Genomic DNA, 16,692 nt, shown 5'->3' with positions numbered 1-16,692 from the left:
TAAATATATATATATATATTATATATCTTTATCTGTGCGTGTTACGATGCTGTCCAGTGTAGTTCAAGTGGATGCCACGTCGAATGGCATGCAGCAGCAATATCTCTAATCAAATCAAATATTTAAATTCAATTATATTTGTATATGTAGCATTGAGTGTAAATCAAATTATTGCATACAATTTGGTTGTCGTTCAAAATTGACGACCAATAAAATAAAACAAAAAATACAAAAAAATACAAATAAAAAAAACCAATAAGCCAACGCGTCATCGAATCCAATATCGTATTTATTACCCTCAAGGCAACAGCGAGACGGCTTCATCACGGAGTCCTTAGATTTTTTTTCCACGGAGGACGACGATCTCGAGATGGATATACTACCGAGCGGGACTATATTCAACGAACTGGAGCGCATCTGCACAACGGGCTATTTCTCATCACAGCCATCGATCGAGGATCAATGGCAACAGGTGAGTGGCAACCATCTGCGCACATTGAGATTAAGTGTGTCTCCATTAAAAACATTAATCAATCATCTATACCTGTACGATTGATGATACTGTTAGCATTTCTTTTTTTTTTGATTGATAAGAAAGTAAACACAATAAAAGTAGCGGTTAGCTCAGGCAATGCCGATTAGATACTCTTTGTAGACTGGAGTCGAATTGCCCACATCTAACTTTCACAATAAATTTAAAAATTTAACGATTTTTCCTATAAGAACAGTCAGACATTAGTTTTAGAATCCCTAAGAAATCGATGTCTAAATCTAAGCAATATTATTCTGCCTGCTACGATTAGATTTCAAGTAATATTTCTGTTTAAAAAAGTTTCTATATAACGAATTGATTTACTCATTACGAGCAAATTCGATTGGATCAAAATATGTCCGTGCGTTTATCACACATACATATATTTATATAATTGACGTCATATCTACATTTTGTTCGGATTATTTTTTTATTTTTTCGCCAGTATCAATGTCCATAGTTGGGCTGTTTTATCTTTGACTTAAACGTTTTTGCCTGCAGACTTATGCCTGATTTGCGGGTGGGCTTTAAACAATAAACTAGTTACGCCATTGCTGGTAGAAAAGAGAAGAAGAAATCAATAAGAAATTTACCAATTCTGCTTAGACACAATCAGAAGAAACCCAAAAATAGATTCTTTGCTTTTTTGGCCACTTTTGTTTAGTCAAGTTGTGTAAATAAAAAACAAATAAATGAACTGTAGATGTTTTGTTTGCCCACATCTGAAGCACTAAAATTAAACAGCTATCATTAAAAGGCGAATGCACACAAACATATATAATACACATTTTATACACAGCATATGTTTAAATGAATATATTTCATATAAATATATTTCTGCAATATGAAAAGAAAATAAATATATATAAAATATATATAAATATATATATACATATATGTATATATGTAGATGCGGCCATAAATTAGCAGTCGCCGCCACTGTCGATTATCATCTGAGTGTATACATATTCATATATATATACAAATAGTATGTATTTTTTGCAAATACATTTGGAATTGAGTATTAAATAATATGTATACAAATATGCACAAACAAGCAAACACTTAGCAGTCGTGTTTATGTGAAAAATGTATTTCTGTCTTATACATTATTTTATTTTTTGATAAACAGCGACTAACAAAGCTCTGACTTATCAAGAGCACCAGCTGATTTCGCGTTTTTTTTTAATATTATTTTTTATTTTTGTTTGCATTTATTATCAAAAACGCCGAGTTGACGGCTGGCTTATCATCATGTGACGCATATTTTGAATGCTTGAGCGACATTCTAAGAAAAAAAGGCAGTTACTGTTTGAATAAGAATAAGAGTGTTGCATGGCAGATATACAACTAAATATATTAACTTCTTATTGTTATTATTATTATTATTACTGGGAGCTTCATTCACTGCGACCTAGTTTGATCTATTGTGCTGTGACTCTATAACTCTTTCATTAACCCCGAATCTTGAGCTGATGGTGATGGGGTTTTCTATGTCGTTCGAGCTTAAGACATGTTTTACTAGGATACTTCATCTTCCTCTGGCTAAGACGACACAATCCGCTTTGATGTGCTCTGAGCAAGCCTCCATCCATTAACTTAAATGGATCCAATTATAACACGCTGGCTTAGTTTTTCGCCCAAATTCGTTTACTTTTTGTAAGCACATACACTCGAACATAATATCGCTCTGAAATTTATGAACAGGAAAAATGAATTGTTTTTAGAAATGATTTCAAAATATATTGAAAATTTTCCTTTTATACTTCTATTTTTTCCGAAATATATATGCTTAAACTGAAATTAAGAATAGAAAATCCATGGTTTTTAGAAAGACACAACCCACCGCTTTAGAAATATAATATCTTAATAATAAGATTTGTTACACTTGACGTCAAAAGTGTGGCGATATCTAAATTTTTTGCTGAGTGTACGCAACATTGTTTAAACAACTTGGGCGATTTATGTGGTGTTTATTTATTTAAGCAAATATGCCTGATTGAAATCTCAACTATTTCACACATGGAAAAATAAAAAAACTGAACACAAATTCCAACAATTTCAATAAATGATTTTTAGTGTTTTTTTTTTTTACTGATACACACATAATTGTATTACTGTAATTTCAATAGATATTCAAAATCTTAGCATTCCTTTAAGTTTGTTGGAATTGCTGAAGTTAAACTCTCGACTTTTATGCAGCTTGCAACCAAGTTCAGCTTTTCACAATCCACTTGTTTGATTTAAACAACTTAACAAGTTTTCCTTCATCTGCAGCATTTTTTTTTTTTTTTTTTGCTCAACTTTGAATTGCCTATTATTATTTATTTATAACACTTTAAAAGTTTTTTGCTGGGTTTCTTCTTGCTGGCGGCTGTAAAGTTTAAATTGCCGAATAATTAAGGAAGCTTGTTGCTTGAAAATATGTCAGACAAGTGGCCCGAAAAGTAACAGAACAAAATAATAAAACATTTCAAATATCGAATGCCAGAAGGGCGCAACGCTGTAATTAATATATACTATATACATATATATACTATATGCGACGGATGTTTTGCTTATTTCCCGTTGACTTCCGGGTGTTTCCGTTTGTGTTTTTGTGCTCTGTTTGTGTTTTATTGAAATTGTTTGTGTTCTCACTCTCCCATTTCACTATTTGTGTGTGTGTGTGTGTGTGTGTGTGTGTGTGTGTGTTTGTATGTAAATGCTGCGTCATGTGGACGCCGTCATTTGTTTCGGACACTTGTCTGCAATTTCAGACAGCTGTGGCAAAGATAAACAAACCACGCTAAATTTATATCTCTATCCGTATGTAAAGAAACATCTGCATCTCTCAGATGTTGCTGTGAAATCATGCTTTTCACTTACCAGACGAGCATTAAATCGTGGCGTTTACAGCCCAGCTCTCTTTTCATTAATATCAATAATCAGCCTTCAAACTTGTATTTTCGCTTAACAAACACCTGCAAACATAAAAATCATTTATGTATAGGTGTGAAAATTATAATATATATAATATATATATAAATATAAACAAAAATAAATAAAATAGATTTCTTAGGCACATAGACCTAGAATCTGAGGTTATCAAATAAAACTAACGATTTCAGCAAAGCTAATGCCGGAGAATGATGTTAAAGAAAGCATGAAATGTTGTGGAAACCGGTGTTGCAAAGTTTTGTTTGTTTTGTTTGTAAAAAATTCTAAATGCTTACAAATCATTATCAACAATACCAAATTCCTTTAACCCCTGATGGACTATTTTGAATTTATACAGAATTATTGTAGTACATATATACGTGTATATATTCAAATACATACGCTTATCGTTAGAGATTAATTGAGCACGAAATGCACAAATTATATATTGGATTATTTTCCAATTTGCGCAGACAAGTGGCGAAATCAGACCGATATCTGCCTGGGTCTTTCGACTACCCAGATATATGCCCGACCCCCTCCATCCAACCAACCAACGATGCACACAATATGCAATCAGCAGTTAACGTTTAACACACAAAAACGTAACAAACTCAAAAAGGCACGTAGCAAACCAAACCAAAAAAAAAAAAAAAAAAAAAAAATGAAATAAGAAAAAAATAGCAAAAAAGAAATAAAACAAAATAAGGGAGCAAAAAATGCGGCACTGCTAAATTCATGAAGACAGATGCACACACATATCCTGTGACATACACTCATACACACACACACACACACGCGTAGAGGTAATAAGCCAAGAGCAGCCACAACTACAATTCCACCCACTTCATTGACTAACACGTCGCCAACGCATTCCTTTTGGCAGTCAAGCAAGTGCTTGGTTTTTTTTCTCTTTTGAAAAATACTAGAGGCAAGCAACAAAGGGAAAGCAATCCGAAATACGTGCAATTGCTCAAAATATATATGTATATATATATATATATATATATATATATGTGCTCAACGTGGCCCAAACGTGAGGACCAAGCGACTGTATGCTTTAAATGCTTTGCAGGCAACTCAACGCCCAACAACGAGACACAATCCTCGAACAGCCACTGCCACTGCCACTGCCACAGCCACTTCCTTGTGGAAGAGTAACACCCCCGTAGCCCTGTCACCCCCTCGGCCAATTTCTAGCTCACATGATAGTCCAAGTGGCTGCGTTTAGCTTCTCTGCACTACGTGGCGTTGCCGTTGCTACTCCTATTACCCTCAATCATTTATCATGTTGCCTGCAATTAATCATCAAATGTGCCAGTTCACATACACACTATCAAAGTGTGCTAATGTGTGTGTGTGTGTGTATGTGTGTGTGTGGCACGTCCCTTATACAATAGTAGTTGCTGTGGCTGCCTTGCCAGTTTTACACATAATTTGAAATGCTAAAATATGTGTCTTCACACATAAGCACACATATATGTATATAGATTTAGTTCCTCTACTTGATCGTTCACAAAACCCAATCAGCTAACCTTAATGGCCCGGCGAAGTCCACATCTCGTTGCAGCTGCCATCATATCAAAGTTGCGACGATTAAATGTTTGAAGTTACTGCAACTTGCTAGCCAAAAGTTTTGAACATCCTCAGCATAAGCCAAGACTGCGGTTTCCCTTCAGTGTTTAAAGTCATCGAATAATGAGCTAAAACCTTTGCACACTCAACGTGTTATGTATTACCATAACAATAACTAAACAATTGTGTACTTATTTCAGCTTGACTGGCTGACAGTTATCCGCATACAATAGTGCACCGAAAACACACCACAAACTAGCCCCGTGCAACACTTTTTGCACAGCTGGTGGTGCGTCACACATTTCGCACACGTCCGCGGCCAGTCTAAGCCGGGCATCCCCTAAAACTATACGATACAACCAATATTCACCCAAGACTGGACCTCAGCGAGCTTCAAAGCGGCTGATAAAAATGTTCTGCGAGTGCTCAATTACACTCAGAAATATATATATATATATATATATATATATATATATATATATATATATATAATAGTATTTTATATATTATATTTCCAAGTTATTTCTAAAAATCAAACAAGTCGATCAAAATTTTAATGCGATTCTTTCTCTTAGTGTATTAAAATGAACTCGAGTGCTTCCTTCGTCTGGCGACACAAACAGATTTTGCTACAGCCAATTGAGGGATATGCGTGCTTTGTGATTTGATGCTGAGACATTTGTTTGGCTCTTATGCTTTGGGCTTGAGCTAGACGCGTTCCTAATTGGTTGTACAATTATGTAGGCATCGGTTGCTATCTGATAAACTCGTATTTATTAGAGTCATAAATCAAGCTTGCAGCTTCCACTGTTCTCATTGCGTGGAGGCAGGAGTTGTATCCATCCATCTAACCATCCATCCTATGGGGTAACGTAACTTCATCAGCCATCATCGACAATGTTTATTTTGCTTGTTTTCTTCCTCCTTTTGCTGTGTTAAAGATTTTCGTTGTTTGATAAAGTCTCCTGGTAATGAGTAGATAGATGTTTCATATTAATTACATTTCAGTTTGTTGTGTCTTGTTGCACACGTTTGGTTGCCAAGGCGCGTAGGCGTCGCACTGAGAGCGATCTCCTCAGCAACTGATCCTTTTGCATAACAATATATATTTAAGCCCAATTCGTCTAGTCAATTAATTTGCTCATTTTCAGGCGTCACAGACACAAACAATGTGTGTCTGCTTGGTTGAGCGAAAGGCAAAGCTGGAGCTGAGCAGAGCAGCACCAACAGCAGCTAAGCAACAACAAAAAAAAAGAAAAGACAAATAGAACATTTTATTGTGGCACAGCCAATTGCACACTTACTGTTTTATTTGTATGTAAATTGTAAATAAATATAAATTGTTTTCCATTTCCATTTCCCTAAGCAAACAACACTTTTGCGCGCGTCTTGTGGAAATGTTTGTGCAAAAATAAAAATAGGCGAATCGGACCAACCCTCAAAACAAAACAAAACTTTTTTTTTTGGTTTTTTTGGTTTTTTTCTTCCATCCCCTTGAACAATTCGTGTACAAAATGTTGAATTTTGTATTCTAAATTTTGCACACTTGCCATTTTGTTTAATTTGCCACATACAACAACCAAACCCCAAATGACACGCACAGTTGCACACAATCATACATGCTACATGTGTATGTGTATGCTACATATGTATGTATGCTACATATGTATGTATGTATGTATTTATGTACATGTCGTGTACATTATTTATCAGAAAGTAAGTGCGTTGTACTTGGAATGCTAAACGAGTATCGAGCCTCGTTGCCTGATTTTGTGGGTGGCTGGATGGGATGGCATGGGTTGGATTGGAGTGGAGTGGAATGGAATGGATTGTGTTTAGTCGTCGAATCAGTGGCGCCCCCAGCTCTACGGCTTGTCCTTATTCGCTAGGGTGGCGAACTACAAAAGCGGCAAAAGTAAAAATGTGAACGAGAAATGTGTGTCAGTCATAGAAAGAAAAAGGGGCATATTCACTGTGTGATGTGGCAAGTGGCATGATGGCATGGTGGGATGGTGGCACAACAGCTACGCATATTGAGGCGGTTGACAGTTGCCTCGTTTGCGGCTGCTGGTGATGATAAGCTGTCGCTTGCATAACTATTCGAAGAGAATTTCCACAAAATTTGTAGATAACACAAATCACTTTTCATATGAAGGCGATTGTAATTGGCTTCCGGCAACCAAAAAAATTAGTTTCTAGAGAATTAAACTTTGTCTATTGCCATATGCATTCAGTAGAAAAATTGCGTTGCATTTTAGAAAGTCCTCTACCCTTATCGACAAACTTAGGTCAACTTATTATTGAGTGGGTATATTTATTAAAAGGGTTGCGTTCTTCTTTCTAAAAACTAGCGTTACTCTTCTCGTAATTCAAGAATAAATTTATCTAGAGTTTGTAAGAAATATAAATAGATACTTAATTAGAAATTGTTAATCATATCTAGTATGTTCAGATTTTACATATATGAATGAGTTCATGTAGTTGAATTTGGAAAACAAATTAACGCTTTTGCGGTGAGAGTAAAAGTAGATTATTATTTTCTGAATTTGAGAAAGGATTTGTTCCAAAAATAAGTGCTTGCATTTTTACATTTTACATATATTTTCTATTGTTAGTAAATGAATTGCTGAAAATAGATAAAATGCCTTTCTAATTTTAGGACAGTTGCTGTCGCACTCTTACAAATTATTTCTAAAAATGAGCATTTTTTTTTATAGATTTCAAAGCGATTTTCTTTTAAGAGCTATCTTTTTTTCTGAGTGTAATTTTGTCTTGGAAGCAATTTGGGCAGCCAACAACCAATCTACCCACATTCGAATTGAATGACGAACCCGGCTGTTCACATTTAGCGCCTGCTGTGCTGACATTTGTGCAGGCCTCTAAAATGCTGGCGATATGTAATTACTCAATATTTTCAATGGATGTTTACATTTGTTGCATGCACCCCGGCTGTCAGCTAAATGATATGGGCGTGCCACACCGAAGGCTATCCGAAAATATTAAGATAGCGCAGGACCACTGTGGATATACTTCCTGTGCTTGCTGATATGTTTCAATGCAACGGTCGTCATCGCCGACGATGACTCCTTGAGCTGAATCAGAGCTGCTGATTCAGTCATTCTAAAGTCAAGGCTGGGTTCCTCTTTATATATAAATCTCTCTGTAAAAAATACTTTATTTTGATACGGCGCATGAATTTGAGATTGGTGCGCTTTGTTTTTCAACTCTCCACGCCCCATTTGAAATAATCATTTCTCGAAGGCGTAGAACAGAGAAACTGAGCAGCAACAAAGTAAACACACTTGCCCTTACCATATGTTAATCACCCATTCAAACATCATTTTGGGATGAATATAACACCAAGACCAAGTCCAAAGTTCGGGCACAAAAATGTGCATTGTTGGTGTCTGTTGGCTCTGCCTGCGCCTGGGAATTGTATTTTGAAAGCAGAAATAGTGGCAACCCTCAAAGTTAATTTCCACATATTTTGGGCTTGTCGCCCCATCATGACAAACTTTCGGCTTCACACACACACTGTTCACACTGTTCGCTTGGCACAGGGGCGTGCCCCAAAGTCAATTTACACATGCCACTGTGTCTGTCTGTTGAGCTGTTGGTCCGCTGCCCCTGAACCTTTTATGTATTCTCGAAATCTTGCGCCTAAGTGCATCAATTGACTCAACGCTTTTAGTCCCCCTAAATTGCATTAAAGAAATTGAAAAAATTCCCACAGAGCAGTAGCACTTCTATTCAGAAGGGTGTGTGTTAGCGGGTGTGTGTGTGTGTATTTTTGTGTAAACGCTAAAATATCAATGGGACTTATCCGAAGTGTTCACGTCTTATATTTCTAATTGCAAATTGATTTATCTTGGTTTAAATTTATATTTACAGCACCACTTAAGAAATCTTCAGCTCAAAAATATTAGAAATACTAGGGGAATATTATTTTTTTTTCAATTTTTTTAAATGTATTTAATGTGAATTGAAAAAAATGGACAGTTTTTACATAATATAAATATAAATTTAAAGTTAAAGTTAAAGAAGAAAAAATATTTAAAATTAAATGAAGAAAATGATATAATTTTATGGCTACAATTAAGCTGACACGAATGATTCTACTTCAGTGAGTCCATCCTCAAATAAAGTATAAAAATGCACTTTTCTCAAATACAAATAACATTTAAATGTAAATAAATAGGTCTAAAAATACACTTATTTTGTATGCACCCTTTTATTGAATACTGAGTGCCACATCACAAATAGAAGTGTAGCTAAATTTACTCTATCGACTGCTCTCGTCATTGATGCTTGGTTTGCTCGAATATACTAGAATTTTGTTTGGCGATTCGAAAACCATTTTAAATGCCGCACAACTCTACATTTATATATTAAGTAGCATGCTTCCCCTTGTTGCCCCGCTGCGTTCGTTCATATGCAACACCGGAAAAGAATGCCACTGTTATCAATTCGAAGGCTTAAAAAACAACTTCTTTCTTGGTTATCTGAGCTGGGCTTTAATCTTTTGTGTGCTGGAAAAAGGCTCACTCTCTCTCTCTCGTGCTGATGCGAAAGCAACCATCAAATACAGAAAATAAACTTGTTTGCTTTACAAGCTATTCAAAGTAAACTTACCCAATATGTGTTTTATGGTGCTTTCAAGATCTAAGATATCAGACTACTTTATCATCCAAACCAAACTTACTCAATTTGTGTATTATTCTATTACTATTTCATGGACTGGCTCGGCTTTTTAAATTTATTGTAAAATTTAAAATTTCGGCAATTCAAATTCAGTCTACACGGGTATTCCGTATTGCTTTCTCGCCCATTATATTATGGAGAGACTAAGTGATGTGTTGCTGTTGTTGCCAACATAGGCCCAGAGAAGGAAAGAAAAATCAGATTTACCGCATTTTAGACCGCAAAACTGAACATTTTATTTATGGATTACTTGATTTTGTTGCTGTATACGCTTGATTTACTGAATGATTCGATGGGTTTACACTTGTATCTATCTTTAAATACTTTCATTTACGGAAAATTCAATTTCAAATTTGTGTTGCTTTTTTTTCGGTGTTTCGATTCACTGTTGGCAATCCAATGGCCAATCAACAACAGGGGGCAAGATGTTCTCACAGGGGGCAGACACTGGCTGCTGCTGTTGCTGCTGTTGCGTGCCGCTTTCTGTGCACTTTAAACGCCAATTGATGTTTATATGATAATGATTAATGACTACGCCACCTTAATACAGATTGCCTTTTAGATTTGAATGTGTGAGTTTTTGTGTGTGTGTGTGTATTTGGGTATATATCATAATGAAATCCGTTGATATGCTCACCAGCCATTTAACCAACTGAAATGTGAATAGTATTTTACTTCCGATTCTATTCCGTTGAGTGTATTTTTTTTTTTTTTTGGTTTTTTTTTGTTTGACAAAAGTAGACTTGCCTTAAGCGCAATTTTTTGTTCTGTGTTACAAGCGAACTCATTACCAATAACTCATCAATACTTGGCAATTTGTTGGAGTTGCCTGTGTACATTTTTTTCCCTGGACTATCATTACTTAGGATTCTTTGGGCGGAAATTGTGTTGGTAAATGTAACTAATGATGACAACTTATTTTGGGCTAGCCTGTCGCTGTCCAATACTTTTATTGGTTTTTGTAATTAATGATGCTGCACAACCAGCTACAAGTCCAGTTAAAGGTTACACATATACTCTGAAGTTGAACTCGGACAAAGAGTATAGGATTACACTACATTTTGAGATGTTTAGATTGCTACGGTAGAGACACAGATACACAGAGAGCATTTTTCATTAATCAAATGCGCTTGCTCTCCACAAAAACCAAAGCTGTGCCTTTGACTTTTATGTGTCATTTAGCTAAAGCAAACTGACATATAGTGGAATATGGATATTTAAGCTTACACAAGTTTGTTAAAGTCGAAATCGAATGCTTTTTTTTTTCTTAAAACAACCTTTCGTAAATATTTAAAACCCCACACTGTCATTTGCCGATAATAGATAAGAAAAATTTCTGAAACTCACGCTGACAAAAGTTCCTCTGAAATTCTTCTCAATTTAGTTAATTTAACCGATTTAAAAACAGAATCTCTTCCAATCTCATCCCTGTGTTCGGAAACCAATAATATGCTTAGCTGCGAATAAACATTAATCATTTATCAATATATATAGATAGATTAGCAGGTAAAAAGGGCAAAAAAGTGAACATCTTTTGACACTTTTTCAAATTTGCTACTCATCGAAGACCCATTAAAATTTAACCCAAAATGCGTAGCAAAGTTGCACAAAATGTCCAATAAATCTTAAGCACCTCTACCAGTAAAAGTGGTGGGCTTTAAATGAGTTGCTTGCGCCTTGATTTTCATTTAGATTTCAATGGCAACGATGTACGACTTCCATTTGGGCCAATGCTGTTTTTTTTTTGTTGCCATTTTCTTCTTTCTGCTTCCACGCTTCGAATCCATTTCTGTGTTGTGCTTAGTAAAATGAGTTGTCAAGTTATTTAGACTAATTTACACAGCGTCTGTAAAAGATAAAAAGGCGACAGACCTTACTCCAGCAACTTATTACGTTTACTTTTATTTAATATTTACTTTTTGAAATATATATAAATCCATATTAAATATATTACAACTTCAACACTAATTAAATGCTTCCATCTTTGTTTCTCTTTTGCAGGTAAATTACGTTTTATTCCCATTCGACATTTATCGCTTCATTTTGGGTAAGCTCACACCACGAATTCCATTGCAAGGATGGCCAACTTTAGAATAATTGCTAAACTACAGAGGCACAATATCAAAGTCTTGTTTGGTTTCTTTGCCTTATTTATACACATATTGAGCAGTAAATTAAAGATTTTATTTGGATCTTTCTACGTTTAGATTGTGTGTTTCTAAATCACAGTTGTTGTGTTGACTGACTGAATACTGAAATGTTGTGTGATAATTTTTCAGGCATATCAAAATTGAAATAATTGAAATTATGAAAAAAAAAAACAGATCATAAGTATTTGTAGTTAGGTGCATTTATAATTATAATCGTACATATAAGGACAAAAAAAGCCCTAATATATATTTTATACTTTTTAGAATCTAATCTAATAAGTGGCTGATTTTTTTGAGTAAAATTTCCAATTTGTCCCCGATTCTTATCAAGTTTTGTAGATCACTTGTACACTATTCATTGTTCAGTGTTTGTGGGCCAGCTGGCAGACAGCAGCATTTGTAAGACATGTTTGAAAAGAGTAGTTACTATTGATTTTTCTCACTCGGAGGCATGTTTGCTTGTTTAGCCCTTTTCGTGTTTGTGTTAAGTGCTTGTGGCTCTGGCTCTGGCTGCGTGTCTCTTCAAGCATCTCTCTATACATACTGTTGTTGTTTCTGTTGTTGTTGTCTGGCCAGTATAAGGCAACGAAGAAACGTGTTTCTCCAATTTGTGTTTAGCTAATGAAAACAAAGTGCGTTCAGCTTGGTAAATGTTTGCTTTGAAAGCGTTGCATTTTCACTATTTCAAAAGCCGTTGATGCAAAGACTTTAAGCATATTCACAACCGATTACGAAAGTATAGTATATATCCTAGTCGCTTAATCTCGATTATACTGCTCCCACTTGATTTTGTCGTTGTTTAATTTTTGCATGTCATTGGGGTCCAAGCCCACTGAACGCCTACGTCATGCTGTACTCGATAGGTGTGTCCCTGCCCCATGTTGTTGCATCATCATGTACCAGCAACAATTGTGCCTACAAAATCCTGTTTTGCCAGTGCTGTTGCCAACCGATTTAGCTGCCACACGCCAGCTTACACGCACACACACAAACACACACACAGATACGGTGTGCGGTGATGCTACAGCCACAATGTGTTGTAATTAACCCGTTTGCCTTGCAAATAAATCAAAATCCAAAACCCTCGTTGGATTCCTTTTTTTTTTTTTTTTTAAAGGACTCCATGTAAACTGCCATGTCATCGAATTTGGATTTCGGAAAAATACTAATTGAATATTTATTTAGAAACTCTTTTATTCTAAATAAATTGTATCAGTTTAGCAGAGTTTTCAATTTTATTTTAATTTATTTGTTATGTTTTCAATTCCCCTGTGTCCATTGATATTAGTCGACATTTAAATATTTGACGATTCAGTAGATAAAAAAGTGAACATAAAAGAAAAGTGCTCAATGTTAAACACAGTTAAAATATAAGCGTGACACATCTAGAAAATATGTATATGCAAATTTGGTAAATATTATTTTTGTATTTGTATTTATGTCTGGCAGCAAAGTAGTATTTGTTGAACGTGCCATGAATTGGGAATTTAGTATTTGGCATACAAGCCTACATCGTATGATCGCAATTGGAATACCTCAAATTGAGTTTTATTTTTGTGTGTATTTTTGAAAGCGAGCTTAAAAAAGCATTTGTAGAAAATTGAGTTATTGCTTAAATGGAATAATAATTGCACCACATATTATTTGGTATTGCCAGTCGTATTCATTTGTGTGCTTAGCTCTTTAAAGTTCTTTCATCATACTTTCTTCATGTTTAATAACATGTGTTTAATCTTAACTCTTAACACTGTGTGTTCCTTAGTCCCGCAAAATAACCATAAATTGAGTAAGAGGGAAGAATATAGCGAAAAATATCTTAAATAATAGATGTGTGTAAAGTTTGGAATCAAGTGCACTTCATTTGAAAATTCCAAAAGTATGCAAAGTAAAAAGAGAATATTTTGTGAATCTGAAGTGAAGCTGTTGTAAAAGTGCACACACATAATTCAATGGAAGTCAAAAAACACTTCGCACCACATAAAGGGATGAAGACATTTTCAGCAAGTTGACAGTAAACAACAACAACAGCAACAGGGAGTCTAGCAAAATGTTTTATAAAGAGTTAAGTATGGTGTGGCAAAATGGTGGAAGATGCGTGGCAGCAAGAAGTGTAGCATAATAAAATGCACACAATTTACGCAATTTACGTAACGTAAAAAAACATAACCGGCAAACAAGGACACTTTTTGGAGTGGTGATGTGGTGGGGGAGGTGGGTATGCGGTGGGTGGGGCTTACACTTAATGGCCCGAATAGTATATATAAAAAGCGAAACCTAGTGTTGAAGGCAACATCTAACGGCTTGTGTTGCTGCAGTTGCTGGCTTATGTTGCACGTTCAACAGCAACGTTGCGGCGACGCCTCCTTGTTCGATTTCTGTTTAAACAGCCGCCATTTTGTTGGTGCGTAGCCAGTTTTAGGTATCGTAACTTTGCCGGTTGCTGCTGCTGTTGCTCCTGCTACTCCTGCTGCGGTGCTTTGTGCCTTGTGCTCCGCTGAGAGCTGAGAGCTGCTGGCATTTTGCTGTCACTGTTGCTTTGGCTGCTGAAATGTTGCTCTATTTGTTGACTGTGCCTTTCAATTACGTTTTCTTTGTTTTTATAAATTCTCTTTTCATTTTCATTTTTCTTTTCCCTTTTTTCTTGTTCTATGTTCTCAAATTGAATTTTCGTCAAACGAGTGGCAGGCAAGCGAGGAAACCACTTATATGCCCTTGTCGAAGGTATTACAATATTGCTGTGAAGTTTGACACGGATAAAAGCAGACGGTCTCGAGCCCATTTGGCATATATGCATATATTCTTGATCTGTCTGTCTATCTGTTTATTTCTAGTCAATCTACTCACTCAGTTTTAAATGTTAATGTTTATCGTTTCAAACATTATAATTAGCCTTCCATTTTCTGATGCATCTCATGCAATTTTCAACCTCAATTATGTCCATTACAGCCATAATGAACTCGAGGAAAGTCTTGAGATGTCAAATGGGGTTCGTTGATAAGCCTGTCATGGCAGTACTTAAAAAGCATAACCAACATGTAAATAGGCTCTGCTTAAAGTTTTTTGCAACGCCATTTTCGGGGCCACAAACTTGTTGTTGGTAAATAAAAATAATGCGATTTGCTCAGTTCTTAGCATATATTTTGCGTGCTTGCCACGAAAAGGGGTGAGTTGGGCTGAGTTGCCATGGTTGCCTGCCAGGCGATGTCAAAAAAAAAGTACATCGGACCATTTTAGATGATTGACATGACGGCGCTGCTGTAAAAACATAAATTAAACGAAAAGTGACAGGCTTCACATTGCGTATACGCGACGAAAACGAAACGATTAAAAGCAGTCGGTTAAAATGTTATTATTTTTATTTTTATTTTTTTTTTTTACTTCCATATACTTACATCCATATGCCACAGCATCTTCGGCTGCAACATCATAAAAAGCCAGCTCTGACGTGACTCCAGAGCACATGAATATTTTGCGAGTGGGTGCGCGCGTGTTGAGAGTTTGAAATGAGAATGAGAATTAGAACGGGAATGAGAAGGACAACGGGAATGGGAAGGGAAATGGGAAGGGGATTGAGAATGAGAATCTTACTTGGCATTCCCAGCCATTAACCCAAAAGGTAGCGTTGTCCATTTCCTAATGCGCTGCGACACGCTGCGACATCAATTTTCGGTTGCATTTGAAATGAGCAGTTTACTGCTGAGCAGAACTCCCATCAATATTTAATGCTGTACGCATCTTCAGTTATTGGCATTTAATATTTAATATTATTATCTTTGTACCCAACTCGACTCGACTCGACTCGGTTCGACTCCCCAGCCAAATGCGTACCACTCTGAGCAACGCTTTCGCTTTTAATTAATTGATATTAGTTAAGTTTGTTGACCAACTATAAAAAAAAAAAAACGAATCAAGAAAAGAAAAAAAAAACATTCCGTTAACGGCCAGCCAAAAATAAACAACGCAAAGCAGCTGAAAGAAAACAAAAGAAGCAAACAAAACAATATCCACACACAAAGTGAGCGAAGCTAATATCGCGTTGACACAACAAAGTTTGCACCCAACTCGCCTGATAAGATATATATAAATATGTATATATATATATATATATATATATATAAATACATATATAAGTATATATGTGTTTAAAGCAAGAGAACATGGCCTAGCGCGATAAGCACTTGAATCAATTAGGGTAGACTAAATTTGGTCAATGCCACAGACGATAGGTTAACAACGAACTTGTTACTCTTTACCAATATTATTTAATTATTAAACAAGTTGTGTAGACAAGACGAGAATACATTTAATTAGTTCAGCTGCGATTTGATAATGAATTTTTTATACAGATAAAGCTAAAAATACGATCGGCCTGCGTTTAGCCTTTGAATGAATTTTTGTTTGGTCTACTGGATCTAATATTTGTCTATTTGTTGATTTAATGATTCTACAATCATAAAATCTACGTTTTTGCCAGGAAATTTATGCTACTTGAAACGTGTCTTGTCTTGTTCATCTTGTTAGACGAAATTGATAAAAAAAGTTTTATTTGAAGCTGCAAAATTTAAGAACTGTACTTTCAAAGAAGTTGTAGCAGTAAAAATTGCTTATATATATATTTTTACACATTACACATTACATGCAAGTACCGACGATCAAGGTTATTTTTTGATTTTATCATACCATTATCCAATGTCGAAGGCAGACAAGCACAGCACCTTGAAAGTAAGGCATTCTTGCATGCTTTGATAAGCTTTTGACATATTCTTAAATTGCCACATTTATTTGTGCTTTATCTAATCAAATCTACTCAAACAT

The 16,692-nt window shown here is 35.5% G+C and overlaps 1 protein-coding gene across 1 annotated transcript in view; it reads left to right on the top strand.

Annotated features, from left to right (window-relative positions):
* The first annotated feature begins 208 nt into the window (after window positions 1-208).
* Window positions 209-16,692, top strand: part of LOC6559563 (Krueppel-like factor luna) — a 77,728-nt gene continuing 61,244 nt past the window's right edge. Inside the window, exon 1 of the mRNA XM_032735166.2 lies at window positions 209-472. Coding sequence (XP_032591057.1) covers window positions 371-472 — 102 coding nt within the window. The 5' untranslated portion in view covers window positions 209-370. The remainder of the gene's footprint in view (window positions 473-16,692) is intronic.

This window comes from Drosophila grimshawi, unplaced genomic scaffold (assembly GCF_018153295.1).
Source record: "Drosophila grimshawi isolate 15287-2541.00 unplaced genomic scaffold, ASM1815329v1 contig_1367, whole genome shotgun sequence".
Lineage (NCBI taxonomy): Eukaryota > Metazoa > Arthropoda > Insecta > Diptera > Drosophilidae > Drosophila > Drosophila grimshawi.
This window is presented reverse-complemented; position numbering and strand designations above follow the sequence as displayed.